At 66.1% G+C, this 26286-nt stretch overlaps 5 protein-coding genes across 7 annotated transcripts; 3 read left to right on the top strand and 2 right to left on the bottom strand.

The window, feature by feature from the left end:
• The first annotated feature begins 166 nt into the window (after positions 1 to 166).
• On the top strand, positions 167 to 1815 carry COX6A2 (cytochrome c oxidase subunit 6A2). The gene is made up of 3 exons (XM_082334291.1): positions 167 to 294; positions 961 to 1103; positions 1692 to 1815. The coding sequence occupies exons 1-3, from the start codon at positions 222 to 224 to the stop codon at positions 1770 to 1772; spliced, it is 297 nt and encodes a 98-aa protein (XP_082190417.1). The 5' UTR covers positions 167 to 221; the 3' UTR covers positions 1773 to 1815.
• A 225-nt stretch (positions 1816 to 2040) lies between these two features.
• On the bottom strand, positions 2041 to 12561 carry LOC309601329 (integrin alpha-X-like; the record flags this gene model as incomplete). Of its 3 annotated transcripts, none has more annotated exons than XM_082334273.1 (30): positions 12480 to 12561; positions 12228 to 12345; positions 12038 to 12141; positions 11883 to 11947; positions 11367 to 11481; positions 11154 to 11284; positions 10779 to 10924; positions 10515 to 10668; positions 9806 to 9956; positions 9652 to 9725; positions 9424 to 9553; positions 8622 to 8770; positions 8403 to 8543; positions 8120 to 8326; positions 7503 to 7633; positions 7259 to 7416; positions 6508 to 6662; positions 6281 to 6412; positions 5548 to 5621; positions 5316 to 5457; positions 4652 to 4759; positions 4466 to 4545; positions 4307 to 4384; positions 3754 to 3835; positions 3552 to 3659; positions 3342 to 3425; positions 3155 to 3268; positions 2892 to 2984; positions 2221 to 2331; positions 2041 to 2124 (listed from the first exon to the last, which is right to left on the bottom strand). In XM_082334273.1, the coding sequence occupies exons 1-30, from the start codon at positions 12514 to 12516 to the stop codon at positions 2041 to 2043; spliced, it is 3456 nt and encodes a 1151-aa protein (XP_082190399.1). In that variant the 5' UTR covers positions 12517 to 12561. The 3 variants fall into 3 exon arrangements, with proteins under 3 accessions (XP_082190399.1, XP_082190400.1, XP_082190401.1); XM_082334274.1 differs by having other exon boundaries at positions 3342 to 3422; XM_082334275.1 differs by lacking the exon at positions 12480 to 12561 and having other exon boundaries at positions 12038 to 12098; positions 12228 to 12300.
• A 2931-nt stretch (positions 12562 to 15492) lies between these two features.
• Positions 15493 to 18446, top strand: TACO1 (translational activator of cytochrome c oxidase I). Its single transcript, XM_082334289.1, has 6 exons — positions 15493 to 15545; positions 15641 to 15840; positions 16780 to 16886; positions 16976 to 17112; positions 17191 to 17374; positions 18140 to 18446. Exons 2-6 carry the CDS (start codon positions 15645 to 15647, stop codon positions 18338 to 18340), a joined length of 825 nt encoding a protein of 274 aa, XP_082190415.1. The 5' UTR covers positions 15493 to 15545; positions 15641 to 15644; the 3' UTR covers positions 18341 to 18446.
• A 182-nt stretch (positions 18447 to 18628) lies between these two features.
• On the bottom strand, positions 18629 to 20492 carry TBRG1 (transforming growth factor beta regulator 1). Its single transcript, XM_082334281.1, has one exon. The coding sequence runs from the start codon at positions 20015 to 20017 to the stop codon at positions 18677 to 18679; it is 1341 nt and encodes a 446-aa protein (XP_082190407.1). The 5' UTR covers positions 20018 to 20492; the 3' UTR covers positions 18629 to 18676.
• A 1309-nt stretch (positions 20493 to 21801) lies between these two features.
• Positions 21802 to 25250, top strand: LOC309601333 (uncharacterized protein). Its single transcript, XM_082334279.1, has 4 exons — positions 21802 to 21835; positions 22020 to 22102; positions 22620 to 22669; positions 22751 to 25250. The coding sequence occupies exons 1-4, from the start codon at positions 21830 to 21832 to the stop codon at positions 24355 to 24357; spliced, it is 1746 nt and encodes a 581-aa protein (XP_082190405.1). The 5' UTR covers positions 21802 to 21829; the 3' UTR covers positions 24358 to 25250.
• The last annotated feature ends 1036 nt before the right edge of the window (positions 25251 to 26286 follow it).

Raw genomic sequence — 26286 nt, 5'->3', positions numbered from 1 at the left:
GGGGGTTCCCCCCCGTTTTTGCAGCCACCAATAAAGCCGCCTGGACACCGGCCAGACCCCCCCCTTGTCCGGCCCCTCGCCCTTCGCCTGGGTCTATATTTAAGCCTGGTCTATATTTAACACGTGTGTCGAGCTGGGGCCGGGCCTCAGCCCATTGGCCGGCCCGGGGAGTGCCGCGGGGCCGGGGTGACCCCGGGGGTCAGTCGCCCTTCGCCGCCGCCATGCTCGCTTGGGGGGCTGCCCCACGGCGGGCCCTGGCCTCCGCCGCCGGGGCCCACGCCGGTGCTGCCGGAGGTCCGGGACGCACACGTGTGGGGTGCTTTTGGGGGGGTATCAGGAGGGGTTTTGGGGTGGGTTTTTTTTGGGGTGGTTTGGGGCGATATTGGGGTGTACCGTGTGGATTTGGGGTGGTTTGGGTAGTATTGGGGCTGTATCCGGGTGGGTTTGGGGCGATATCGGGGTGCGTTGCGTGGTTTTGGGTGGCGTTGGGAGTGTATGGGGCGTTTTGGGGTGTCTCCGGTAGTTTTGAGGTCCTTGGGGGGGAGGTATTGGGTGATACTGGGGTCCACAGGGTGAGGTTCAGGTGTTTTGGGTACGCGTTAGGGTGAAAGTGGGCTGTACGGGGTGGATTTGGGGTGGATTTGGGGTGTTTTGAGGCCGTGTCGGGTGCTGTTTGGTGCACACGGAGTGTCATACGGATGCGTCCGGTGGTTGCGGGGTGTTTTGGGGTGTAGCGGGTGTAGCTGGGGGTGGTGCGGGGACCCACAGGGTGTTTCGGGGGGGAGGGAGGGGGATGGCACATCCTTTTTTTTCGGGGTGTTTTGGGGCATTATCGGGTGATGAGGTCCCGGGGGCGTTTTGGGGGGTGCCAGGTGACACCTCGGGGTGTCACGGGACCGTCGCGGGGGTGGGGGGGAGGGGGTTTGGGAGTACCCCGGTCCCACAGCGCCTGCGGGGCAGGTCGGACGTGGCGGGCGCTGTCGTTCCTGGTGGCGCTGCCGGCGGTGGGGGTCTGCATGCTCAATGTCTGGCTGGAGCAGCGCCGGCACAAGCGCGTGCCCCCCGAGTTTGTGCCGTACCACCACCTCCGCATCCGCACCAAGGTACGGCGGGGAGGCCTGACGCCGGGGCAGATGGGCACTATGGGGGGGATATGCGGCAGGGAGGCCTGACGCCGGGGCAGATGGGCACTATGGGGGGGATATGCGGTGAGGAAGGCCTGATGCCGGGGGAGACGGGCACTGTGGGGGGGATACGGGGTAGGGAGGCCTGATGCCGGGGGAGATGGGCACTATGGGGGGGATACGGGGTAGGGAGGCCTGATGCCGGGGGAGATGGGCACTATGGGGGGGATACGGGGTAGGGAGGCCTGATGCCGGGGGAGATGGGCACTATGGGGGGGATATGCGGTGAGGAAGGCCTGATGCCGGGGGAGACGGGCACTACGGGGGGGATATGCGGCGGGGAGGCCTGACGCCGGGGGAGATGGGCACTATGGGGGGGATATGCGGTGAGGAAGGCCTGATGCCGGGGGAGACGGGCACTATGGGGGGGATATGCGGTGAGGAAGGCCTGATGCCGGGGGAGATGGGCACTACGGGGGGGATATGCGGTGAGGAAGGCCTGATGCCGGGGGAGATGGGCCCAGGGGCTGATGCTGCTGACCCCCATCTCCCTCTCTCTCCCCACAGCCATTCCCGTGGGGTGACGGGAACCACACGCTCTTCCACAACCCCCACACCAACCCCCTGCCCACGGGCTATGAGAAATAGGGGCTCCCCACAGCCCCCCCAGCAATAAATGCCCTGAACCTGCCCTGTCTGCCTCCTCCAGCCCTGCCCCACGGCGGACCCAGGCATCCGGCCCCATAGCGGACACCGCGACACGGGGGGGCTTCCGGCGCTCAGGGTTTAATGATGGGGAGCCCCAGAGCGAACCCAGGCATCCAACGACCCCCTCAAAGGAGGACCCAGGCATCCAGGAGACCCCCACGCCCCCCCCCCCCGAAATGTGGGGGGACCCCGGCGGCCGGTGGCCGCCTCAGCCCTGGGGGTCGCCCAGGGGGGCCGCGGGGGTCTCCTCGCCCTCCATCAGCTCCTTGTAGCGGCGCTTGAAGAAGCCCACCTGGGGGGGGGGGGGAGGGGGGGTGAACCCGGGGTGGGGGAGGCCCCGCCCCCACCCCTCGCGTGGGCGGGGCTCTGCCAAGCCCCGCCCCCTCACCTTGTACAGCACCAGGGCCACCAGCGCCAGCAGCACCAGCCCCCCCACCGTGCCCCCCAGGATGAGGGGCAGCGGGTTGGGGGTCTCCAGGCGCTCCACCTCCGTCTGCACCTGCGGGAGAGGGCTGAGGGGGGACCCAGGCGTCCGGGACCCCCACCCACTGCCCCCCACGGACCCAGGGGTCCGGGACCCCCACCCCACCCCATTGCCACCCATGGACCCAGGGGTCCGGGACCCCCACCCCATTGCCCCCCATGGACCCAGGCGTCCGGGACCTCCACCCCACCCCCACCCACTGCCCCCCATGGACCCAGGCGTCCGGGACCCCCACCCACTGCCCCCCATGGACCCAGGCATCCGGGACCCCCACCCCACCCCATTGCCCCCCACGGACCCAGGCGTCCGGGACCCCCACCCACTGCTCCCCACGGACCCAGGGGTCCGGGACCCCCACCCCATTGCCACCCATGGACCCAGGCATCCGGGACCCCCACCCCACCCCATTGCCCCTCACGGACCCAGGCGTCCGGGACCCCCACCCCACCCCATTGCCCCTCATGGACCCAGGTGTCCGGGACCCCCACCCCACCCCACTGCCCCCCACGGACCCAGGGGTCCGGGACCCCCACCCCACCCCACTGCCCCCCACGGACCCAGGCGCCCCGGCGCACCTGGAGCTGGGGTCCCCCCCCGGTGTTCCAGTAGCGCCCCACATCGTAGAAGACCTGGGCCCTGCTCTGCACGACCACCTTGGGCTGCTGGGTCTGGGGCGGGGGGAGACGGGGGACAGCCGTGGGGCAGCCGTGGGGCAGCCGTGGGGCACGGGGGACGGCCGTGGGGCGCCCCGCCGCCTTCCCCATCCCCGGGATGCCCTCGTCCCGGGGCGGCCGGCGGGGCGCCCCCCGCCCTGGCTGCCCCACGGCTGCCCCCTTACCGGCGCCAGCCAGCCCAGGGCCAGGCTCCCCCCGAGGCTGAACCCCAGCGCCCGCGGCGGCTCCAGCTCCTGGACCTGGCACTGCAGCTCCCGGCAGGCGGCCACGGCGCAGTCCTGGGGGGCAGAGGGGGGTGAGGGGGGGCTGGGGCACCCCCTGCCCCACGCCCCTCGGGACGCCGGCACTCACCAGCACGGGCCGCTCCCGCAGCCGCTGGGGGACGTCGGGGACCCCCGGGTGCTCGGCCACCACCCGGCACCGCACCGGCTCCTGCTGGAGGGGGCAGGCGGGGGGACCCCAGTTCCGGGGACGCCCGCTCTGGGCTGCCCCCGCTTGGGGGTCACCCGCGGTTTGGGGGGCCACCCTTGTTCTGGGGTGCAGCGGGGCAGGGGCCCTTACCTGGTCAGGGGTGACAGACACCTCGTCCCACAGCGGGGTCCCCCCCAGGGCCGTGGGGACCCAGAAGGTGACGTTGATGGGGAGGCCCCGCTGGCCCAAGATCTTCACCTGCCGCGGGGAGGGGGACGGTGGGGACGGGACCGCCGGCGCAACGGGGGACCCAGGCGTCCGGCATCGCCCTCCTCCCTCCCGCTCCCCTCACCTCGTAGTGGTGGCTGACGGGGACGCTGCTGGGGGCCCCCGCCCGGGTCGAGACGTTGACGTACTTGGTGGAGTCCGGGGCACTGGCGGGGACGAGAGGAGACATGGAGGGGGGCACGGGGGGCGCACCGGGGACAGAGGCAGGGGCTGGCGGCACGCTGGGGACCAGGGATGCTCGCGGTGGCAGGGGCTGGCGGCACGCTGGGGACCAGGGATGCTCGCGGTGGCAAGGGCTGGCGGCACGCTGGGGACCAGGGACGCTCGCGGTGGCAGGGGCTGGCGGCACGCTGGGGACCAGGGATGCTTGCGGTGGCAGGGGCTGGCGGCACGCTGGGGACCAGGGATGCTCGCGGTGGCACACTGGCACCAGGGACACGTCGCCAGTGGCACCGTGGGAAGAGGGACGCGGGGCCGGCGGCGCGTTGGGGCCGGGAACGTGGGGCTGGCACAGCAGGGCTGCGGGACGGAGGGCTGGTGGCGCGTTGGGGACGTGGGGACGGGGGCAGGCGACACGGGCGGGGGGGCGGGTGGCGCGGGACGGTGGCATCCCCTACCTGGTGAGGACGAGGAAGACGCCGTACTTCACCGGGATCTGGGCGCGCTGCCCCCGGCTGCCCGGCGCCTTGTTGTCGCTGCGGCAGAGGGGTGTCACGCCGGTCACCTCGCCCCCGTTGCCTGCCCCCGCCCCGCACCCCTGTGCCCCTGTCCCTCACCTGCTGGCATTGGCCACCACCGCCAACGCGTCCCCCAGCTCCGCGCCGTGGGGCACGTCCAGGGTGACGGTGAACACGACCTGCGGGACGGGACGCCCGGGCGTCACCCCTCCATCCGGCTCACGGCGACGTCCCCGAGCGCCCCAGTGGGCCGGGAGGACGCGGGGACGCCGGGCACCCCCCTACCTCGGCGCCGGGGCGGAAGATGGGGTGGTTGACGAGGCAGAGGGTCGTGCGCCGCGCTCCCTCCGCCGGCTCCGAGTTGCAGCGCAGGGACACGGACCTCCTGGAGGACTGAGAACGCCCCGGGGGGGGTCGGGGTGGGGACGGGGGAGGGCAAGACAACTTGGGGGGGTCAGGGGACGTCTGGAGGGGGGCTGGAGGCCAGACGGTCTTCCGGGGGGTCTTGAGGACATCTGGGAGGGTCTAGGAGGCCACATGGACTTGTGGAGGGCTTGGGAGACACCTGGAAGGGCTCTGGGTGGACCGACGGCTATCTGGGAGGTCTTGAGGAGATCTGGAGGGCTTTGGGGTATCTCGAGGACATCTGGAGAAGGTTTAGGAGGCTGCGTGGGCTTATAGAGGGTCCTGAGGACATCTGGAGGGGGGCTGGAGGCCAGATAGACTTCTGGGGGTCTAGAGGACATCTGGAGAGGGTTTAGGAGGCCACATGGAGCTCTGGGGGATCCGGAGGACGTCCGGAGGGAGCTGGGCAGCCACGCGAACTCGTAGCTGGTGCCGAGGGCATCTGGAAGGGCTTTAGGAAGCCAAATGCGCTTCTGGAGGGTCTTGGGGGCTTCTGGGGAGACTTCCAGGCTCTGAAGGGTTTGGGGGGGATCGGGGGGGGTACCTGGAGCACCAGGGCCTTGCGGTAGGAGAGGGCCTCGGCGTGCTGCAGGTGGACGGTGGCCCCGTACGAGTCCTCGCCACGGTTGCGGAGGGTGACGGTGATGTTCACCACGTCGGTCACCCCCACCACGACGGTCTCCAGCCTGGGGGGGGACAGGGGGGGTGGGGGCAGGCGGGGGCGGACCCTGGCGCCTGCGGGTGTCCCCCCGACACAGGGAACAGGGCGGACCTACCCCGAGAAGTCGAAGGAGATCTGGAGGTCGTCGATGCAGATGTTGTCGGCACCGCAGTCCTTCTCAAAGGGCAGCTGAGGAGACGCCTCGTCCGTCCGTCCGCTCGTCCGTCCGTCCGCCCGCCCGTCCCCCACCGCCCGCTGTCTGTCTGCCCTTCCTCTCCTTCATCCTCCCACCCCTCAGCCAGTCATCTGTCCATCTGCCCACCCACTCTGGCTCTCCTTGGTCCTTCCAACCCTCCCCATGCATGGATGCCCTTCTGTCCCTCCGCCCTTGTGTCCTTCCTTCCTCCCAACCTTCTCTCCTCCTGTCCCTCCGTCCTTCTGTCCTTCCTCCCTTCCTCCCGTCCTCCTTTGGTTCCTCCCACCCAGCCATCCCGCCTCCCTCTGTCTGTGGATCCCTCTCGCCTTCCTCCCTCTTCTCCTTCTGTCCATCCCACCTCTCCTTCTAACCCCACAGCCATCTCGCCTTCCTCCCTCTTCTCCTTCTGTCCATCCCTCTGCTTCTTCCATCTCTCCATCCTTCCTTCTTTTCTTCCATCCGCCTCTCCATCTGCCCATCCATCCGTCCATCCAACCATCCACTCCATCCATCCTTCCTTCCTTCCTTCCGTCCCTCCACCCACCCACCCTTCCATCCCACCTCTCCCGCCATCCCTCCACAACCCCCAACCCTACGCCCCACCACCGCTCCCTCTCAGCGCTGCCACCGTGGGGTGCCCCCCAGCCCCTACCGTGCCTATGGCCACCATCTCCGAGTCCTCACTCAAGGCTGGCCGCAGGCCCCCGGCCACCTTGATGGGGTCCCCCGTGGCATCGTAGGTGAGGCGCAGCACCAGGGGAGTCAGCGTGTCCCGCGGGCACCCCTGCCCGGCACAGAGAGACGACCGTGTCCCCCAGCCTGCTGCCACGGCGGGGGCGACCCCCAGACCGCCCCGCCGGGGCCCTTCCCGACACCCACCGTAAAGGCGATGGCGAAGGTCTCGCACTTCTGTCCGACGCCCAGTTGCAGGGTCCCGTTACGGACGCCGGCGCCGCCGGCAAAGACGGCCCGGGCCATTGCCCGGCCGGGGTCCAGGGCCGCCTGGTACCGCAGGGTGGTGGAAAGTTGTCTGCCTGCGGGGAAAGGGAGGGGAAGGCGGGTGGTCGGGGTCTCTGGCAGCCCTCCGGGATGGTGGGGAAGGGGGAGATGGAGAGCCAGCGGGATTTTGGAGGGCCTTGAGGACATCAGGAGGTGGTTTAGGAGGCCACATGGACTCGCGGGGGATTTGCAGGACAGCTGGAGGGGGCACTGGGCGGCCGGATTGATTTCTCAGGGGTGCTGGGGACACCTGGAGGAGGTTTGGGGATCTTGAGGCCATCTGGAGTGGCTCTGGGAGGCCAGATGGAGATCTGGGTGGCTTGGGAGACATCTGGAGGGGCTTTGGGAGGGCAGATGGACTCCTGGGGGGTCTTGAGGACCTCTGGAAGGAGTCTGGGAGGCCAGACAGGCTTTTGGTGGGTCTAGAGGACATCTGGCGGGGATTTAGGAGGCCACGGGGACTTCTGGGGGTCCTGGGGGATACCTGGAGAGGCTTGGGGAGGACAGGTGGACTCCTGGGGGTCTTGAGAACATGGGGAGGGGGCTGGGGGGGTCCATGTACACTTCTGGGGGGTCTTGGGGACACCTGCAGATGCTTTGGGGGTCCAGATGGACGTCTGGGAGCTCTCACCAAAGTTATCAGGGGTTTTCTTGGTACTAAGGAAGCAGATCTCAGCCTTGGCCACTTCCCCCTTGAGCGCTTCCTCCTCCTGGCAGTCAAAGGCGGCCGCGGGGATCTCCTGGGGCTTGAAAGCCACCGTCACGCGGACCTTGAGCAGCGGCTGGGACCTGGCGGTGACAAGCGGAGGAGGGTCGGCGGCGGCCACTGCATCCTCCAGGCCGTGCAAGGTCCCAGGTGGGTCCCCCGGGCACACCTGAGCAGCAGGACCTGTCCCTGGGCGCCCACAGCCACGTCCGGCAGCCTGTCCCCCGTCAAGTCCTGGCCACCGCTGATGGCCTGGCCAAAATAGCGTGGCCCGCTGGGGAACCGGGCACCTGAGATGCGCTGGGGGAGACAGAGGCACTCGAGTGGGTGAGACAGCTCTGGCACCCAAGATGTTCCCAGCCCAGGATCTTCAGGAGCCGGAGCGTCTCCAGCATCCAGGACATCTCGGGCACCTGGCGCGTCTCCAGCACGCAAGATGTCTTCATCACCCAAGATGCCTCCAGCACCCCAGATATCTTCAGCACCCAAGCTGTGTCCAGCACCCAGCACCTCTCCACCACCCAAGATGCCTCCACCACCCAGCACCTCTCCACCGCCCAACATGCCTCCAGCACCTAGGGCATCATCTCCAGCACCCAGAACATCTCCAGCAGCCAAGATGCCTCCGCCACCCAAGACATCTCCACCACCCAAGACATCGCCAGCATCCAAGGTTTCTTCAGCATCCACGATGACCCCACCACCTGGCACCTCTCCGTCACCCAGCAGGCACCCATGACCTGGGACATCCCCACGCCCAGGGCCGGGAGGGGTGGGGGGTCTCACCTGGCTGTACTGGGAGGCGATGCCACCCTGTTTCCCACGGAAGACGTAGACGGCCCCCTGCTCCTCATCCTCCAGCGGGGCCCCCACGGCCACGTCGGGCCACCGGTCCCCATCGACGTCCCCCAGGCGAGCCAGGCTGGCCCCAAAGCGCCCCAAGGGGTGCCCGGGCTGTCCCTGCAGCATCTGCTCGCACCGCAGCCGCCTGCCCTGGGGGGGGACGAGGCGCTGGGTGCCCCCCTCTGCCCACCCTGGGGCGAGGTGGGGTGGGGTGGGGGTCTCCTACCTTCGGCCTCAGGGTGCAGACGGCCACGCGGCCCCCGCTGCCGGCCCCGTAGAACATGGGGGCCCCCACCAGCACCACCTCGGTCGAGCGGTCCCCGTCAGTGTCCAGGGCGCACAGGGATGCCCCGAAGTAGGAGCCCACCTGCGGGGAGAAGCGGCCGTGGGGCTGGCTGGGGCATTCCCCCACCCTGGCAACCCCCCGCCCCCTCCCCGCCATTACCTGCGGCCCCGTGGCATCGGCCAGCAGCTCCCAGGCAGCCCGGGGGCCACGGCGGTGGAAGAGGAGGAGGCGGCCAACGTGCTGGTAGCGCGGGGCCCCCAGCGCCAGTGCCCGGCTGCCCTCCAGGGACAGGGACTCGGCCGCGTAGCCTGCTCACAGCGGGGGTCAGTGGGGGACCCTCCTGGGGGTGCCAGCGGCCCCAGGAGCCGTGCGGGGAAGCTGATGTCCCCTGCACCTCATGGGGACACCACCGTCCCCAGCATCCTCATTAGGGTGCCAACATCTCCAGGACCTCACGGGGGCACCAACATCCCAAAGTCTCTTGTGGAGATGATGATGTCCCCTGCACCTCATGGGGACACCAGCATCCCCCAGATCCTCATGGGGACACCAATGTCCCCAGGAACATTGTGAGCACATTGATGGCCCCAGGACTCTCATGGGGACGTTTGCAAGGACCTGACATCCCCAAGACACTTGTGAGGACGCCGATGTCCCCAGCACGGTCATGGCGATCCTTGCCAGGGCCTGACGTCCCCAAGAGCCTCGTGGGAACCCAATGTCCCCAGCCCCACGCGGGGACATTCATGAGGACACTGACGTCCCCGAGACCCGTGAAGATGCTGATGTCCCCCCGATCCTGACAGGGACATGGACTTCTCCCCACAACCCCCGTGAGGCTGCTGACACGTCCCTGCGGCCCTCCAGGGGACACTGACATCCCCAGGACCCTCACAGGGGACACCACCATCCCCGGGACCCTGGCGGGGACCTGTCCGTCCCCATCCCACGCAGCCCTTACCCAAGTAGGCATCGTTCATCTCCCCGCCGGCTCGGGACATGTTGACGAAGGTCTTCTCCCCACTCTCGCCGTAGACAAAGACCCCTCCGGACCAGTCGTAGGCGCCCACCGCTCCCAGTACGGGCCCCTCCTGCACCAGCAAAGATGGGGAGGGGGAGAGGAGTCAGTCCTGCCCCAGGGACACCCCATGGGCGTGGGGACGGTCTCGGGTGGCCGGGGGACACTTACGGGGGTGAGCAGGGCGCTGAAGCCCTCCTGGGCCATCTCCAGCTGGAAGGAGCTGCTGTGGGCGGACTGGGTGCCTGGCGGGAGGCGGGGGTGAGCGGGGGGCACCGGCTGCCCCCCTCGGCCACCCCCCAGCTGCCCCCCGGCCCCCACGTACCCTCGATGGCAAAGATCTTCTCCTGCAGCTGGTTCTGGATGCCCTGCAGGGCATCAAAGTTGTCCACCCGGAAGACGTGGTCCTCGCTGGGTTGAGAGGCGATGGTGCGGAGCTCTTCTAAGGCAGCTGGATCCGTGAAGGCGCTGCCCACCTGTGGTTGGAGAAGGATGGTCAGATGGAGGGACGGAGAGGTGTGGGGAGGGAAGGAAGGAAGGACGGACGGGCGTTTGGAGAGGGAGGGATGGACGGACATGAATAGAGTGGATGGAGATGGATGGGTGGGTGGATGGAGATGTTTGGGCATGGGTGGATGGATGGCCAAGTTTGGAGACATTTTGAGATGGACAGAGGTGCTTGTAGATGGATGGCTGGAGATGTTTGGAGATGATGGATAGATAGATGGATAAGTTTGAGAGATGAATGGAGATATTTGGGGAAGGATGGACAAGGGGAAGGATGGACAAAGGGAAATTTGGAGATGAACAGAGGTGCTTGGAGATGGACAGATGGCTGGACATGCTTGGAGATGGATGGATGGAGATGTTTGGAAATGGATGGATGGATAAATGGTTGTGTTTAAAAAGGGCTGGATGGTTGAATGGATGGAGACATTTGAGATGGATGAACAAATGGATGTCTGGATGGACAGATGCGTTTGGGATGGCTAATTGCTTGGGGGTGGATGGCTTTGGGCATGCAGGTCCCTCACCCCGATGGCATAGCGAGTGACTCCCATCTTGTCGGCCAACGGGATGACTTCTGAGTACTCCATGTTGTCATCATACTTCCTCCCGTCTGTGATCACAATGAGGATCTTGTTGGCATCTTTTCGCGCCCCTTTGCTAGGGATGAACATGTCCATCCTGTGCCAGAGAAGGAGGATGCAAAGGATGAGGGTCGCCCCTTCACCCCACGGCGGGTGGGAGGGGGGTCACGGGTGCTAGAGGTTGGCGGGGAGGGGGACAGGACTCACAGGACTTTCCAGATGGCAGTGGCAGTGCGGGTGGTTTTCCGGAGCTGCAACACCTGATTCAGCAGCGCGATGGGGTCATGGGTCCTCCGGAAGGTGTTGAAGTCAAAGTGGTTCAAGACGACATCGGAGAACTGGGTGAGAGCAAACTGGGGGGGGAACAGGGGAGGGACCACATGGGGACACACCGGTGGGGACACAACCACCATGGTAGCAACGACCCAAAATGCCACCCCATTGCCAAGAGGGAAGAGCAGCTCAAAACATCACCCGTTGCGAGGAGCCACGTGCAACTTCAACAGCGGCAACCCCCTGAGATGACACCCCCTTGCAAACAGCCATTTGTGGGGTCACTGCCGGCAGCTGGGCGGGTGGTACCTGCGTGTTGGTGCCCCTGAAGCGCTTCATCACCTCTGCGATGAAGGTCTTCATTGTCAAGAACTCAAAGAGTCCGACGCTGCCCGAGCCGTCGATGAGGAACACCACATCGGAGAAGCGCTTGGGACACTCTGAGGGAGGACACAGAGACGTCCCCACGGTCAACCGGGCCAGGATGTCCCCAACACATCCCTCCCCCAGTGACCCCCGTACCTGGTTGGGCCTCTGGGATGCGCTGGAGCTGCTGGAGGTTGGTGTCAAGGAGGACGCAGAAGCCATTGAGGTGGATGTTCTCCCCGCAGGCTTGGGGCACCGTGGGGCCACACGCCTGGGTTGGGGGGAGACCCCAAAATCAGAAGACCCCAGGATGGAGGGATGGAGGGGGTGATACCCAGGGCACCACCAGGGGTGGCCACATTTGGGGGGGGGGGGGCAATCCCCTTGATATCACCCCAGAAAGACAAGTTTTGGGTGCAATCTCCTTGATATCACCCAGATGAGCCAATTTTGGGGTGCAATGCCCTTGATGTCACCCCAGAAAGACCAGTTTTGGGGTGCAACCTCCTTGATATCATCCCCAAAGGGCCAAATTTGGATGCAACCTCCATGACTTCACCCCGGACTGGCCGATTTCAGGGTGCAAACCCCCCCCCATTGCCCAGGTTGGCCCAGTTTTGGTTCAAATCCCATCACCCCCCAACCCTCACCCAAGCCCCACACCGTACTCACCAGGGCCCCAGTGTCCCCACTGGCCAGCGCTAACCCCAGGGATGTGTTGACGGCCTCCGGGGGTCCTAGGGAGAGATGGGGTGAGACCATCTTCCTCCTCCTCGGGGACCCAAAACATCCAGTTTTGGACGGGGGGGTGGCGGGGGGGGGCTCACCGGTGATGGGGACCTCCTGGCACTTCCCCGAGCGGTACCGACATCGGTAAATCATCCCCATCTGGTTGACGGAGCCACGTTGCAACGGGGCACCCACAAGGACCCTGTTGGGGTGGGGGAAAGGGGGTGGGGGGGAGGTTTTGGGGGGGGTCCCCTCCCCAACCCTGGGGTGTGCCCCTCCCCACCTTACCCGCCATCGTCGGTGGTGCCAAAATGGGCCACGGTCTGCCCGAAAGCCCCGCCGGCGTCTCCGTGAAAGACCATCACCGTCTCCACATCCACCCCAGAGCCGCGGCAGGAGGTCAGCACTGGGCGGGGGGGGCACAGTGAACCCAGGCGTCTGGGTGCCACCCCCCCACACCCCCCCCAGGGGACCCAGGCGTCCGGGTGCCACCCCACACCCCCCCACCCCCCGAGGGGACCCGGGCGTCCGGGCACCCACCTGCCCCCAGGCAGGCGAGCAGAGCCCGGGGCTCCATGTCGCGTCAGGAGCCAGGAGAGGATGACGGGAGCAGGGGCCAAAGCAGAAGTTAGGGTTCTGGGGCGGGAGGGGAAGGAAGGGGTGTGGGGCGGGGAGCGGGGAGCGGGCCAGGAATTTGGGAGGAAAAAGATAAAGATGGGGGGGAAAGAGAGAGACCATGAAATGGGAGAGAAAAGGGCAAAGGAGGAGAAAGGATGGGAGGGGAAAGATGGACGGGGTACAGCCAGACGGCGCACACAGCTGGATGGGGTACAGCCAGACGGTGCACACAGGTGGATGGGGTACAGCCAGACGGTGCACAGCCAGACGGTGCACAGCTGGATGGGGTACAGCCAGACGGTGCACAGCCAGACGGTGCACAGCTGGATGGGGTACAGCCACGCAGTGCACACAGGTGGACGGGGTACAGCCAGACGGTGCACAGCTGGATGGGGTACAGCCGCAGGGTGGGGGTTACCCGGTGCTGGGGTGCGGCTGGCTGGGGGTCACCCCTACCCGTCCACTTTCACAACCCCACCAGCTGCCGCCGGCCCCTTGCACAACAGCGGTGGCCTCGAGGTGATGTCAACTTCCCATCCCTGTCCCTGATGGGGATGTGAGACCATCCCCCACCCCAGAAAGAGTCGCCATCTGGGCCGCCGCAACCTCCTTCCTGCGGCGACGGTGCTTCCCCCTGCCGTGGGGGTGGCGGCAGGGTGCGATGAGGCAGGCGGAGGCCTCCGCCCACCCATCCATCCATCCATCATCTCCAAACTTCTCTATCCATCCGTCAGTCCCCAAACATCTCTATCCATCCCCAAAATCTCCATCCATCCATCAACCCCAAAACATATCCATCCATCCATCCATCCATCCATCCCTAAACATCTCCATCCATCCATCCTCAAACATCTCCATCCATCCATCCCCAACATCTCCATCTACACATCCACCCGCCCACCCCAAAACATCTCCACATCAACATCCATCCATCCATCCATCCATCCATCCATCCATCCCTAATCATCTCCATCCATCCATCCTCAAACATCTCCATCCATCCATCCCCAACATCTCCATCTACACATCCACCCGCCCACCCCAAAACATCTCCACATCAACATCCATCCATCCATCCATCCATCCATCCATCCATCCACCCATCCATCCCTTCCTCCACCTCCCCACAGACCCCAGCCAGCAGCCCCCCACCATGGTGCACCCCCAGGGACCTCTCCAGCCCTCTGGTCCACCGAGGGTCACCGATGGATGGGGACAAGGCACGGGGCAGGCTGTCGCCGGACGCTGCTTTGGAGGTGAGTCACAGCCACCCGCCAACATCTCGCTCCATCTTCCCACAGGGGTTTCTCAACCGTCTGCCTTGTCACCCCCAAACGCCCCTGGTGACGCACAGCCATTGCCCAGCGTCCCACCCCACCCTTCAATCAGCATTGAGTAACCATGGCTGACCCGCCTGGGGTGGAGAAGAGGCTTTTGGGGGTCTTCCTCCATTGACCCATGGCCATTGGCCAACGTCTTGTCCCACCCTCTGACCGGCGTCGTCTGGGTCCACATGGCCCTTTGTGGTTGACCCACACACGGTGGACAAGAGGCTTCTTGAAGAAGACATGGAGGTGCTGGGGACTGTGGGCAAGACGAAGCCCTTGGAGTGACATGGGGCATCATGGGGTGGGTTTGGGGACAGGATTCGGGTGATGGGGTGGGGTCAAGCACTCAGGGGGTGGGGCAGGACATGGCAGCATCTGCAAGGGCCTGGGGGGTCACACCGGGATGGTGGCCACCAACCATTCAGCATCACAGGGACATCATCATGTCCCAAGCCGACGCCGTGATAATGGTTATTGAGTCTATATGGCCACCCTACAAGTGCTATAGGGTCTGTGCAGCCCCTCCCCACTCCTACAGGGTCCATAGGGCCACCCTGCAAGTGCTATAGGGTCTGTGCAGCCCCTCCCCGCTCCTACAGGGTCTATAGGGACACCCTGCAAGTGCAATAGGGTCCATAGGGACACCCTGCAAGTGCTATAGGGTCTGTGCAGCCCCTCCCCACTCCTACAGGGTCTATAGGGACACCCTGCAAGTGCAATAGGGTCCATAGGGCCACCCTGCAAGTGCTATAGGGTCCATAGGGACACCCTGCAAGTGCTATAGGGTCTGTGCAGCCCCTCCCCACTCCTACAGGGTCTATAGGGCCACCCTACAAGTGCTATAGGGTCCATAGGGCCACCCTGCAAGTGCAATAGGGTCCATAGGGCCACCCTGCAGGTGCTATAGGGTCCATAGGGACACCCTGCAAGTGCTATAGGGTCTGTGCAGCCCCTCCCCACTCCTACAGGGTCTATAGGGACACCCTGCAAGTGCAATAGGGTCCATAGGGACACCCTATAAGTGCTATAGGGTCCATAGGGCCACCCTGCAAGTGCTATAGGGTCTGTGCAGCCCCTCCCTGCTCCTAGAGGGTCTATAGAGCCACCCTGCAAGTGCTATAGGGTCCATAGGGTCACCCTACAAGTGCTATAGGGTCCATAGGGACACCCTACAAGTGCTACAGGGTCCATAGGGCCACCCTGCAAGTGCTATAGGGTCTATAGGGTCACCCTACAAGTGCTATAGGGTCTGTGCAGCCCCTCCCTGCTCCTAGAGGGTCCATAGGGTCACCCTACAAGTGCTATAGGGTCCATAGGGACACCCTACAAGTGCTATAGGGTCCATAGGGCCACCCTGCAAGTGCTATAGGGTCCATAGGGCCACCCTACAAGTGCTATAGGGTCCGTGCAGCCCCTCCCCGCTCCTACAGAGCCTATAGACCCTCCCACAAGCGCTATAGGGCCCCCTGGCCACTCCCAGTACCCTCCAGTGCCTCCCAGTGCCCCGCCCGCGCTCACGCCTCCCTCCCTCCCCCGCCCCCCGCGAAGGGGGGAGGGGCTACGCAAATAAAACCTGACGTCACCGTCCCCAGGGGGTGGGGGTGGGTGCTGCCCAGCGGCCCTTGCGGCGGGGGGAGGGGCCGGGCTGCCCTCGGACGCGGTAAGGGGGGGAGGGGCGGCTCCGGGGTCCCCGGTTGGGGGAGGGGTGGTCCCCGGGCGCCCGGGTCCCACCTCACCCCCCCGCCCCCCCCACAGCCCCATGGCGGCCGTGGGGGCCCTGGCGCTGGCCCGCTGGCCCCGGTTGGTGGCCGTTGGCCGCCCCCTGCACGTTGGGCCACCGTCCTGGGCCGGCCACAACCGCTGGTCCAAGGTGAGGAACGTCAAGGGTCCGCGCGACATGGCCCGCAGCCGCCTCTTCCAACGGCTCGGCATGATGCTGCGCACCGCCGCCCGCGGTAGGGACCCACCGGATCCCCATCCCCACCCAGATCCCCGGCGCGGTGGTCCCTAGGCCGGTGGGATCCCAGCGGGTCTCCTGGGGCTGGTGGGATCCCAGCGGGTCTCCTGGGGTTGGTGGGATCCCTGGGGCTGGTGGGATCCCAGCAGCTCTCCTGGGGTTGGTGGGATCCCTGGGGCTGGTGGGATCCCAGCAGCTCTCCTGGGGCTGGTGGGATCCCTGGGGCTGGTGGGGATCCCAGCGGCTCTCCTGGGGCTGGTGGGGATCCCAGCGGCTCTCCTGGGGCTGGTGGGGATCCCACTGGCTCTCCTGGGGCTGGTGGGATCCCACTGGCTCTCCTGGGGCTGGTGGGATCCCAGCGGGTCTCCTGGGGTTGGTGGGATCCCTGGGGCTGGTGGGGATCCCAGCGGGTCTCCTGGGGCTGGTGGGATCCCTGGGGCTGGTGGGGATCCCAGCGGGTCTCCTGGGGCTGGTGGGATCCCTGGGGCTGGTGGGGATCCCAGGGGCTCTCCTGGGGCTCTCCTGGGGCCCGTGGGATCCCAGCGGGTCTTCTCAGATCTCCCCCACCCTGGATCCCTGGGGGGGGGTGGAGGGGGGGGCATCTCATCCCCAGTGCCCCCAGGATCTTGCAGCCCACCAGGATCCTGGAGGTCCCTCAGCCCCCACAGATCTCCCCCAGGATCTCTCCGCCCCACAGATCCCCCCCAGGTTCCCTGGGATTGCGGAAGTGTCTCCACCCCCCAGGTCCCCGGGATCCCGGACGTCTCTCAGCCCCACGTTCTCCAGGATCTTGTGGGGCTCTCCAGGATCCTAGGAGTCTTTCTGCCCCACAGACCCTCCCAGCTCCCCCAGGATCTCCCCATCCCACAAACACCCCCTGCCCAGATCCTCTCTCCCCAGCCCCACCTAATCCCACCCGCACCCCCTCTCCCCGCAGAGGGGGGCCCAGACCCGGCGCTCAACGCCCAGTTGGCCAACGTGGTGGAGCAGTGCCGGGCGAAGAACATGCCCAAGGCCTCCATCGAGGCAGCCATCCGTGGCGCGGTAGGTCCTGGGGGATTGGGGGGGTGAGGGGGGCAGGGGGATCGAGCCCTCCAAGTTCAGGGGGGATCCCTGAGCACCCCCTGCCCCAGGAGAGATCGGCAGCGGCAGCAGCCCGGCTGCTCTGCGAAGCCCGTGGCCCCGGTGGCTCGGCTCTTCTCCTGGAGGTCCTCACCGACAACCCCCGGCGGAGCCAGCAAGATGTCCGGCTCATCCTCACCCGTCACGGGTCAGTCCGAGGGGGACCCAGGCGTCCGGGGCCGAGAACCCCGGCGTCCGGGGCTGAGTCGGGTGTGGGTGCCCACAGGGGAATGATGGCCGAGGGGGCACGACACGGCTTTGAGCAGAAAGGGGTGGTGCGCGTGGGGCCACGGGACCGTCAGGGCCACCTGGTCTCTCTGGAGGCAGCGCTGGAGGCGGCGCTGGAGGCCGGGGCCGAGGACGTCTGCCCGGACGAGGAGGAGGAGGAAGAGGAGGAGCCAGCACTGAAGGTGGGTGAGGAGAGCGGTGGGCTGGTGGACGCTGCGTTTGGCTGGTTTCGGAGCAGATGGGGTGGTCCTCTTGGTGCCCCGACTGCTCTTGGCCGTTCCCTGGTCACTGTTGGCCTTTTCTGACCATCCAAGACCATCCGTGATCACCATCGGTTGTCCCCAACCACTTTTGGCCATTCCCTGGTCACTGCTGGCCATTTCTGACCATCCAAGACCATCTGTGATCACCATTGGTTGTCCCAAACCCCTCTTGGCCATTCCCTGGTCACTGTTAGCCATTTCTGACCATCCAAGACTATCCATCACCACCATTGGTTGTCCCAAACCCCTCTTGGCCATTCCCTGGTCACTGTTAGCCATTTCTAACCATCCAAGACTATCCATCACCACCATTGGTTGTCCCAAACCGCTCTTGGCCATTCCCCAAGCACCTCAGCCATTACCCGAGTACTCTTTGCCACTTCTGACCATCCAAGACCATCCTGGACCACCGCTGACCATCCCCAATTGCTCTTGGTTATTTCCTGACTGCTCTTGGCCATTCCTTCCCCATTGAGGACCATCCCTGACCACCACTGGTTGTCCCCAGCACTCTTGACTGTACGCAACCACTCTCGGCCATCCCTTGGCCATCCCCGACTGCCCTTGGCCGCCCTTGGCCACTCCTTGACCATCCCCAACTGCCCTTGGCCATTCGCTGACTGTCCCCGACTGCCCTTGGCTGTCCCTTGACCACCCCCAACCACCCTTGGCCATTCCCCACAGTTCATCTGCGAGACCTCAGCCCTGCGGACCGTGCGAGAGCGTCTGGAGGCCTCGGGGCTGTGCCCGCTCTCAGCCGCCATCGAATACTTGCCCCGGGACCGGGTGACGCTGCCAGAGGGGACGCGGGAGCAGGCGGAGCGCCTCCTCCAGGCCCTCAGCGACTGCCCTGACATCGTCCGCCTCTACCACAACATCCAATAGGAGATGGGGGGGGGAGCATGGCCCCACCAACGGGGGGTCGTGTCACTTCCCCCCCATATCTTGTCTCCATCCCCATGATGACAATAAAAACCCCGTTTTGACCATGGATCCACCTCCTCCATGGGAGACCACCACCCCAGTGAGCTTCATTAGCATAGCCCTGCCCATCCTTTAGGCAGAAGGGCGTGGCCAAGGGGAGGGCTGGGAGAACCCAGGCGTCCAATGGCGAGGTCCCAGCCCTCCATCCACGTGGCCCCCCCTCCCCCCCCCAACAAACATGGCGGCAACGGAGGGCAGGGTTGTTTATTTGGGGGACGGGGGGACAGGGACAGGGGGTCACTCGTCGGAGCCGGTGGGGCTGCCAAGGAAGACGTCAGCGTAGGTGAAGGCTGGGGCGGCCCCTTCTTCGTCCTCCTCCTCTTCATCATCCTCGTCGTCGTCGTCGTCATCATCCTCCTCCTCCTCTTCTTCCTCCTCCTCCTCGGGGTGGAGGAAGGCCCCGGCCTCGCTCTGGAGGAGCCGGCGGACAGTGGGATGGGTCAGGCCGAAGAAGTCAGCGCCGGCGCCGGGGACTGGTGGCATTGCCCGGGGCCGCCCCCCAGCCTCCCCCAGGGCCTGGAGGAGCCGGCCATGGCAGACATCGGGCGTAGGGCCCACCAGCACCCTCCCAGGCTCATCCTCGGACACAATCTCGCAGCGGGGACCAGCCACGATCCGGCAGGTGTACAGGCAGCGGCGGGCCGGCCGGCGGGTGCTGGCGAAGAGGCGGGTACTATGGAAGCCCAGGGGCAAGACGGCTCCCGGCCCCACGCCACCAACACCCAGGCTGTGCACTGTCAGAGGCCCCAGTGCCAAGGGCAGCGTCAACGCCCCACCGCGCCGGCGGGGGGGTGGCCTCAAGATGGCTGCCGGTGGCCCAGCCGGGCTGGAGGTGTCCTCAGGTGATCTTAAGATGGCCACTGGCGGCGTGTCCAGCTTGGGGCCACCTCTGGGTCCGTTTGGCCTCAAGTCATCTCTTGGGCTGTCCCGCAGCCCCGTTGGCCTCAACCCATCTCTTGACTCATCTCTTGGGCCGTCTCTCGGCCCTGTTGTCCTTGAACTGTCTCTCGGCCCATCTCTTGACCCATTGGACCTTGATCCATCTCCTAGACCGTCTCTTGAGCCGGCTGGCCTCACCCCGTCTCTTGACCCAACCAGCCTTGACCCATCCCTTGAGCCAGTTGGCCTTGACTCATCTCTTGGTCCATCTCTTGGCCCAGTTGGCCTTGACTCATCTCTTGGCCCATCTCTTGACCCAGTTGACCGCGCCCCATCCCTCGCTCCATCTCTTGACCCAGTTGGCCTTGACCCATCTCTCCCTCCATCTCTTGCTCCAGTTGACCGCCCCCCATCTTTCCCTCCATCTCTTGACCCGTCGGCCCGGGATCCGCCGCGGCGAGGCCGGCGGCCGGTGACTTCACCAGGGACCTCCTCAGGGCCAGCCATTGCCCGGAGTTGGAGGAGCCGGGTGAGGAGGAAGCGGCGCTCGTCCCGCGCCCGTAGGCACTTGGCCTCCAGCCGGGCCACCTCATCGCAGAGCGCCCCGTTCTCGAACACCAGCGCCCGCGCTGCCCGCCGCAGCCGGCTGTACTTCAGGCGGTACCGCTCCGCCGGGCGCTGCCGCGGCCCCTTCGGCATCCTGCCTGCCCAATTAACCCCAACGAGTAATTAATTCATTAATTAATCAGCCGCGCTCGGGTCTCGCAGCGGGTTCGGCTGGCGAGAAATTAATTGCAACCCTTCTCCGTTGCCATGTTGATTGCAGTTATTGCAACGGGTTTCAGACTTGCAATGGATGCCGTGAATTGCGATTAATTCAGTGGGTTGCAATTAATTCAGTGGGTTGCGATTAATGCCGTGGGGTCAATGCCATGCATTGCAGGGATTGCAATGAATTGTAATTATTGCAGTGGGCTGCAATTAACGCAAAGAATTGCCATTATTGCAATAAATTGCAATGAAAGAGCCGGACTGCAATTAATGCGATTGCGATTAACGCACAGTTGCAATCATTATTAAACTGATCGCCGCTGGTTTTAATTGCAGCGTTAATTGCAGCCCCTACGCTTGCAGTCGCCGCTGCCATTAATCGCACCGCGAATTGCCCCGCTGCCTGGCTGCCCCCCTCCCCCAGCCCCTCCGGTTGGGGTGAAATCCGGCAATTTGAGGTGCGCCGGCGCAGGGACTCACCCGGCGCGCGGAGGGGACCCAGGCGGCCGGGAAGGAGGAAGAGGAAGGGGGGGGGAGGGACAGGAAGAGGAAGAGGAGGGTGGGTGGGGGAGGGGAGGGAGAAAGCCCTGACAGAATTGGGGGGAGGGGCGAGGGGGAGGGGCAGGGGGGACCCAGGCGTCCGAGGGGATCGAGGCGTCCGGGGGGACCCAAGTGTCCGAGGGGACCCAGGTGTCCGGGACGTAGGCGACCCAGGCGTCCGAGGGGACGCAGGCGTCCAAGCCGTAGGGGACCCAAGCGTCCGAGGGGACCGAGGTGTCCAGGGGGACCCAAGTGTCCGAGGGGACCCAGGCGTCCGGGACGTAGGGGACCCAGGCGTCTGGGGGGACCCAGGCATCCGAGGGGACCGAGGTGTCCAGGGGGACCCAAGTGTCCGAGGGGACCCAGGCGTCCGAGCCGTAGGGGACCCAGGCATCTGGGGGGACCCAGGCATCCGAGGGGACCGAGGTGTCCAGGGGGACCCAAGTGTCCGAGGGGACCCAGGCGTCCGGGACGTAGGGGACCCAGGCATCTGGGGGGACCCAGGCGTCCGGGACATAGGGGACCCAGGCATCCAGGGGGACCCAGGTGTCCGGGGGGACCCAAGCATCTGGGGGGACCCAGGCATCCAGGGGGACCCAGGTGTCTGCGGGGACGCAGGCGTCCGAGCCATAGGGGACCCAGGCGTCCGAGGGGACGCAGGCGTCCGAGCCGTAGGGGACCCAGGCGTCTGGGACGTAGGGAACCGAGGCATCTGGGGGGACCCAAGCGTCTGAGGGGACCAAGGCATCCGAGGGGACCCAAGCGTCCAAGGGGACCCAGGTGTCCGGGGGGACGCAGGCGTCCGAGCCGTAGGGGACCCAGGCGTCCGAGGGGACCGAGGCGTCCGAGGGGACCCAGGCGTCCGAGGGGACTGAGGCGTCTGAGGGGACCCAGGTGTCCGGGGGGACCCAGGCGTCCGAGCCATAGGGGACCCAGGCGTTCGGCCCTGAGCTTCCCCCTCTCCCCCACCCGCCGTGTGACGCGTGCGGTGACGCGACCGCTGACACGCGTGACGCTGCTGGGGAGGGGAGGGGGGCGTTCTCCCAGCAGCCCCCGTGGCCGGCGCCGCCAAGGGGCCCCACCCCCACCCCGCTCCTGGGCCCCCACCCCAATCCCACCCCCACCCCCCTCCGACCCCCCCGACCCCTGACCCCTGACCTCCAACCCCAAGGTGGGGGGACGGCGCCGCGGCCGCGGACAATGGAGGTGAGCAGGGGGACGGGGACGGGATCTGCCCCCCCTATAGGGGCTATGGGGTGGGATCTGCCCCCCCATAGGGGGGCTGGGGGGGGTGCCCCCCCCCGCCGGGGGCACACGCGTGTGGCAGGCGTGTGACACGTGCCACCCCGTGACACGGTGCACCCTGTCCACCCCCCCCCCCCCCCTCCAGGACGAGTCCCCGTCGGTCCCCGACTTTCTGGAGGACGGTGACAGCAACGGGCCCTTCCCGCTGGAGGACCCCGAGGCCACCAGGTAGGGATGGGGAGCGGGGTGGGGGACACGGGGACGCGGGGATGGGGACAGGGACGTGGGGATATGGACGTGACGAAATGGGAATGAGGACGGGGCTGGGTCACAGAGACAAGGATGGGGACACGGGGGATGAGGGCATGGGGCGACCTCAGTCATTGGAGACGTCCCCAGGGCCACCACGTTGTCCCCAAGGTGATGTCCCACCTCCCAGGGTCTCCCTCACCCCAAGACCAATGTCCCACGTTGTCCCCAAGGTGATGTCCCACCTCCCAGGGTCTCCCTCACCCCAAGACCAATGTCCCCAAGACCAATGTCCCCGTGTCCCAGGATCTCCTTCACCCCAAGACCACTGGCCCCATCTCCTAGGGTCTCCCCATCCCCAAGATGATGTCCCCCAAGATGATGCCCCCAACACCGATGTCCTTCACCCCAAAACCAACGTCCCCAGCGTCTCCCCCCACCCTGGGGCCACGTCCCCACGGGTGCCACCACCAGCCAACCCCATTTTCCTCCACAGCTCCCCGCTGCTGCCGTCAGAACCAGCCACCACCGCCGAGCTGCTGCCAGGTGAGTCCTCGCTGTCGCGTCAGTGGTGCGGGTTGGGGAAACCGAGGCACGGGTGACCCCCGCTGCCCCCCTTCCTTGCAGGTGAGGAGGAGGAAGAAGAGGTTGAAGATGGCGGCGGGGAGGCCACCCCGCGTCCCTACCGCTGTGGCGAGTGCGGCAAAGCCTTCGCCCAGAGCTCCAACCTCCTGAAGCACCGGCGGGTGCACACGGGCGAGCGGCCCTACCGCTGCGGGGAATGCGGCAAGGCTTTCGGCTGGAGCTCGTCCCTGCTGGAGCACCGCAAGGGCCACGCTGGGGCCAAGCCCCACGCCTGCGGCGAGTGCGGCAAAGCCTTCAGCCGAGGGTCCACCCTCCTGGAGCACCAGCGGACCCACACCGGCGAGAAACCCTTCCGCTGCGGACAGTGCGGCGCCCGCTTCAGCCAGAGCTCTACCTTGGTCCACCACCGGCGGACACACACCGGCGAGCGGCCCTACGGCTGCCCTGAATGCGGCCGGGCTTTCGGTCGTAAGTCCACCCTGGCCACCCACCGGCGGACCCACACCGGCGAGCGACCCTACGGCTGCCCTGAATGCGGCCGTCGCTTCGCCGTCAGCTCCGACTTGGCCAAGCACCGGCGGGGGGCTCACGGCGGGCACCGGTGCCGGGACTGCGGCGAGCAGTTCCCCCGGCCAGCAGCGTTGGCGGGACACCGGAAGAAACATCATGGCGGTGACGGCAAGGATCAGGGTGACGCTGCCGAGGACCGCGATGGCGATGACCGTGACGACGACCGGCCGCACCGCTGCGAGGAGTGCGGCCAGGCCTTCCGGCATGGCGGCACCTTGCTCCTCCACCGTCAGACCCACGCCGGTGCCTTCGCCTGCCCACTCTGCCCTGAGCGTTTTGAGGGCAGCGCCCAGCTGGCCCGGCACCGCCGGCGACGGCACGGTCCGGTAGCCAAGCCCTACCGCTGTGAGGCTTGCGGCAAAGCCTATGCCCAGCCAGCCGGCCTGCGGCACCACCAGCCGGAGCAGCCGCTGGGATGTCCCCACTGCGGAGCCGCCTTCCTCTGGAGCTGCCGGTTGGCCCGGCACCTCCGGGCTTGCCGGCCGCCTGCCAAGCCCTACAAGTGCCCGGAGTGCGGCAAAGCCTTTGGGCAGAGCTCCAAGCTGCTCCGGCACCAGGTGACCCACACTGGCGAGAAACCCTACAAGTGCCCCGAGTGCGGCAAGATCTTCAGCCAGAGCTCTAACCTGGCCGAGCACCGGCGGACCCACGGGGCGGGCGAGCGGCACTTCTGCCCGCTCTGCGGCAAGGGCTTCGCCCTCGGCTCCTACCTGGCCAAGCACCGGCTGACCCACACCGGCGAGCGGCCCTACCGCTGCACCGAGTGCGGGAAGGCGTTCCGGCAGAGCTCCAACCTCATCCAGCACCAGCGGACCCACACCGGCGAGCGACCCTACACCTGTGGGCTCTGCGGCAAGAGCTTCTGCCAAAACTCCCACCTGGCCAAGCACCGGCGCACCCACACCGGTGAGCGGCCCTACCGCTGCGGGGATTGCGGCAAGAGCTTCCGGCAGAGCGCCAACCTCCTGGAGCACCGGCACACCCACACCGGCGAGCGGCCCTACCGCTGCGCCCAGTGCGGCAAGACCTTCGGGTGGAGCTCGGCTTTCAGCAAGCACCAGCGCACCCACCTCGCCTGAGACCGCCATCGACCCAGGCTGGGGTGCCTCGGTGTGGACCGGGTCCGTCAGCGTGCCCCGAGGCCGTGGCTTCGTCTTGGAGGACCATCCCAGGATCCCTTCTCTTGACCCGAGGTCCATCATTGTGCCCCAAGGCCGTGGCTTTGTCTTGGAGGACCATCCCAGGATCCCTTCTCTTGACCCGAGGTCCATCATTGTGCCCCAAGGCCGTGGCTTTGTCTTGGAGGACCATCCTGGGATCCCTCATCTTGACCGAGGTCCATCAAGGCCACGGCTTTGTCTTGGAGGACCGTCCCAGGATCCCTTGTCTTGACCCATCATTGTGCCCCAAGGCCATGGCTTCATCTCGGAGGACCACCCCGAGATCCTCATCCTGGCCCAGGACCATGTCTCCATCTTGGAGGACCACCCTGGGATATTCATCCTGGCCCAGGACCATCACTGTGCCTCAGGGCCATGGCTTCATCTTGGAGGACCATCCCAGGATCCCCCGTCTTGACGTAGGTCCATCATTGTGCCCCAAGGCCATGGCTTTGTCTTGGAGGACCATCCTGGGATCCCTCATCTTGACCGAGGTCCATCGTGGTGCCCCAAGGCCATGACTTCATCTCAGAGGACCACCCCGAGATCCTCATCCTGGCCCAGAACCATGTCTCCATCTTGGAGGACCATCCTGGGATCCCCATCCTGCCCCAGGTCCGTCGTGACACCCCAAGGCCAGGGCTTCCTCTTGGAAGACCGTTCCGAGATCCATTATGGCCCATGTCTCCGTCTTGGAGAACCATCTTGTCCTCGCCCAACTCCTTCGTCCTGCCCCAAAGCCATGTCCCCAGCCCAGGGAGCATCCCCAGGCCCCTGTCCCACCTCCATGTCCCCACCCCACCTCCCCGTGACCCCCCCGTCTCTCCCCCCACAGAGGGGACCCAGGCGTCAATAAATAGTAGTGAACGCTGCTGCTGTGGCTCCTGACTGGGGGTTACTGGGAGCACTGGGTGGGATTTCAGGGGGCACTGGGAGCAGCGGGGGGCACTGGGGGACTACTGGGAGCACTGGGTGGGATTTCAGGGGGCACTGGGAGCAGCGGGAGGCACTGGGGGGCTACTGGGAGCACTGGGTGGGATTTCAGGGGGCACTGGGAGCAGTGGGGGGGTATTTGGGGGGCACTGGGGGGGTACTGGGAGCACTGGGGTGGCTTTGGGAGACACTAGGAGTTACTGGGAGCACTGGGTGGGATTTCAGGGGGCACTGGGAGCAGTGGTGATGGATTTGGGAGGGCACTGGGGGGGATACCGGGAGCACTGGGAGGGACTATGAGAGGCACTGGGAGCAGTGGGGAGGTTGGAGGGGCACTGGGAGCAGTGGGGAGGTATTTGGGGGGCACTGGGGAGTACTGGGAGCACTGGGGTGGCTTTGGGAGACGCTAGGAGTTACTGGGAGCACTGGGCAGGATTTCAGGGGGCACTGGGGAGGGATTGGGGGGGGGCTGGGGTTACTGGGAGCACTGGGAGGCATTGCAAGGGGTACTGAAGGGTTAATAGGGGGATTTGGGGTGGCACTGGGAGCACTGGGAAGGGATTGGGGGGGGGCGCTGGGTGTACTGGGAGCACTGGTAGGGACCGCAAGGGGTGATGAAGGGTTAATGAGGGAATTTGGGATGGCACTGGGAGCACTGGGAAGGGATTAGGGGGGGCGCTGGGTGTACTGGGAGCACTGGTAGGGACCGCAAGGGGTGCTGAAGGGTTAATGGGAGAATTTGGGATGGCACTGGGAGCACTGGGTGGGATCTGGGGGGCTCTGGGAGCACTGGGAGGGGATTTGGGGGTTACTGGGAGCACTGGGAGGGACTGGGGAGGCACTGGGGGGCTACAGGGAGCCTTCACATGTTCCCAGGGGCCACGCGTGTCCCTTTACACGTGCCCTGAGGACGCA

This window comes from Platalea leucorodia (assembly GCF_965183815.1).
Source record: "Platalea leucorodia genome assembly, chromosome: 32".
NCBI classification, from domain to species: domain Eukaryota; kingdom Metazoa; phylum Chordata; class Aves; order Pelecaniformes; family Threskiornithidae; genus Platalea; species Platalea leucorodia.
This window is presented reverse-complemented; position numbering and strand designations above follow the sequence as displayed.

Bases quoted from the DNA above. Each gene is read 5' to 3' on its own strand.
- COX6A2 (XM_082334291.1), top strand. From the start codon at position 222: ATGCTCGCTTGGGGGGCTGCCCCACGGCGGGCCCTGGCCTCCGCCGCC. The intron at 295-960 runs GTCCGGGACGCA...CCTGCGGGGCAG, and splicing joins CCACGCCGGTGCTGCCGGAG to GTCGGACGTGGCGGGCGCTG. The intron at 1,104-1,691 runs GTACGGCGGGGA...CTCTCCCCACAG, and splicing joins ACCTCCGCATCCGCACCAAG to CCATTCCCGTGGGGTGACGG.
- TACO1 (XM_082334289.1), top strand. From the start codon at position 15,645: ATGGCGGCCGTGGGGGCCCTGGCGCTGGCCCGCTGGCCCCGGTTGGTG. The intron at 16,887-16,975 runs GTAGGTCCTGGG...CCCCTGCCCCAG, and splicing joins AGGCAGCCATCCGTGGCGCG to GAGAGATCGGCAGCGGCAGC. The intron at 17,113-17,190 runs GTCAGTCCGAGG...GGGTGCCCACAG, and splicing joins CTCATCCTCACCCGTCACGG to GGGAATGATGGCCGAGGGGG.
- TBRG1 (XM_082334281.1), bottom strand. From the start codon at position 20,017: ATGCCGAAGGGGCCGCGGCAGCGCCCGGCGGAGCGGTACCGCCTGAAG.
- LOC309601333 (XM_082334279.1), top strand. The intron at 22,103-22,619 runs GTAGGGATGGGG...TTTCCTCCACAG, and splicing joins GAGGACCCCGAGGCCACCAG to CTCCCCGCTGCTGCCGTCAG. The intron at 22,670-22,750 runs GTGAGTCCTCGC...CCTTCCTTGCAG, and splicing joins CACCGCCGAGCTGCTGCCAG to GTGAGGAGGAGGAAGAAGAG.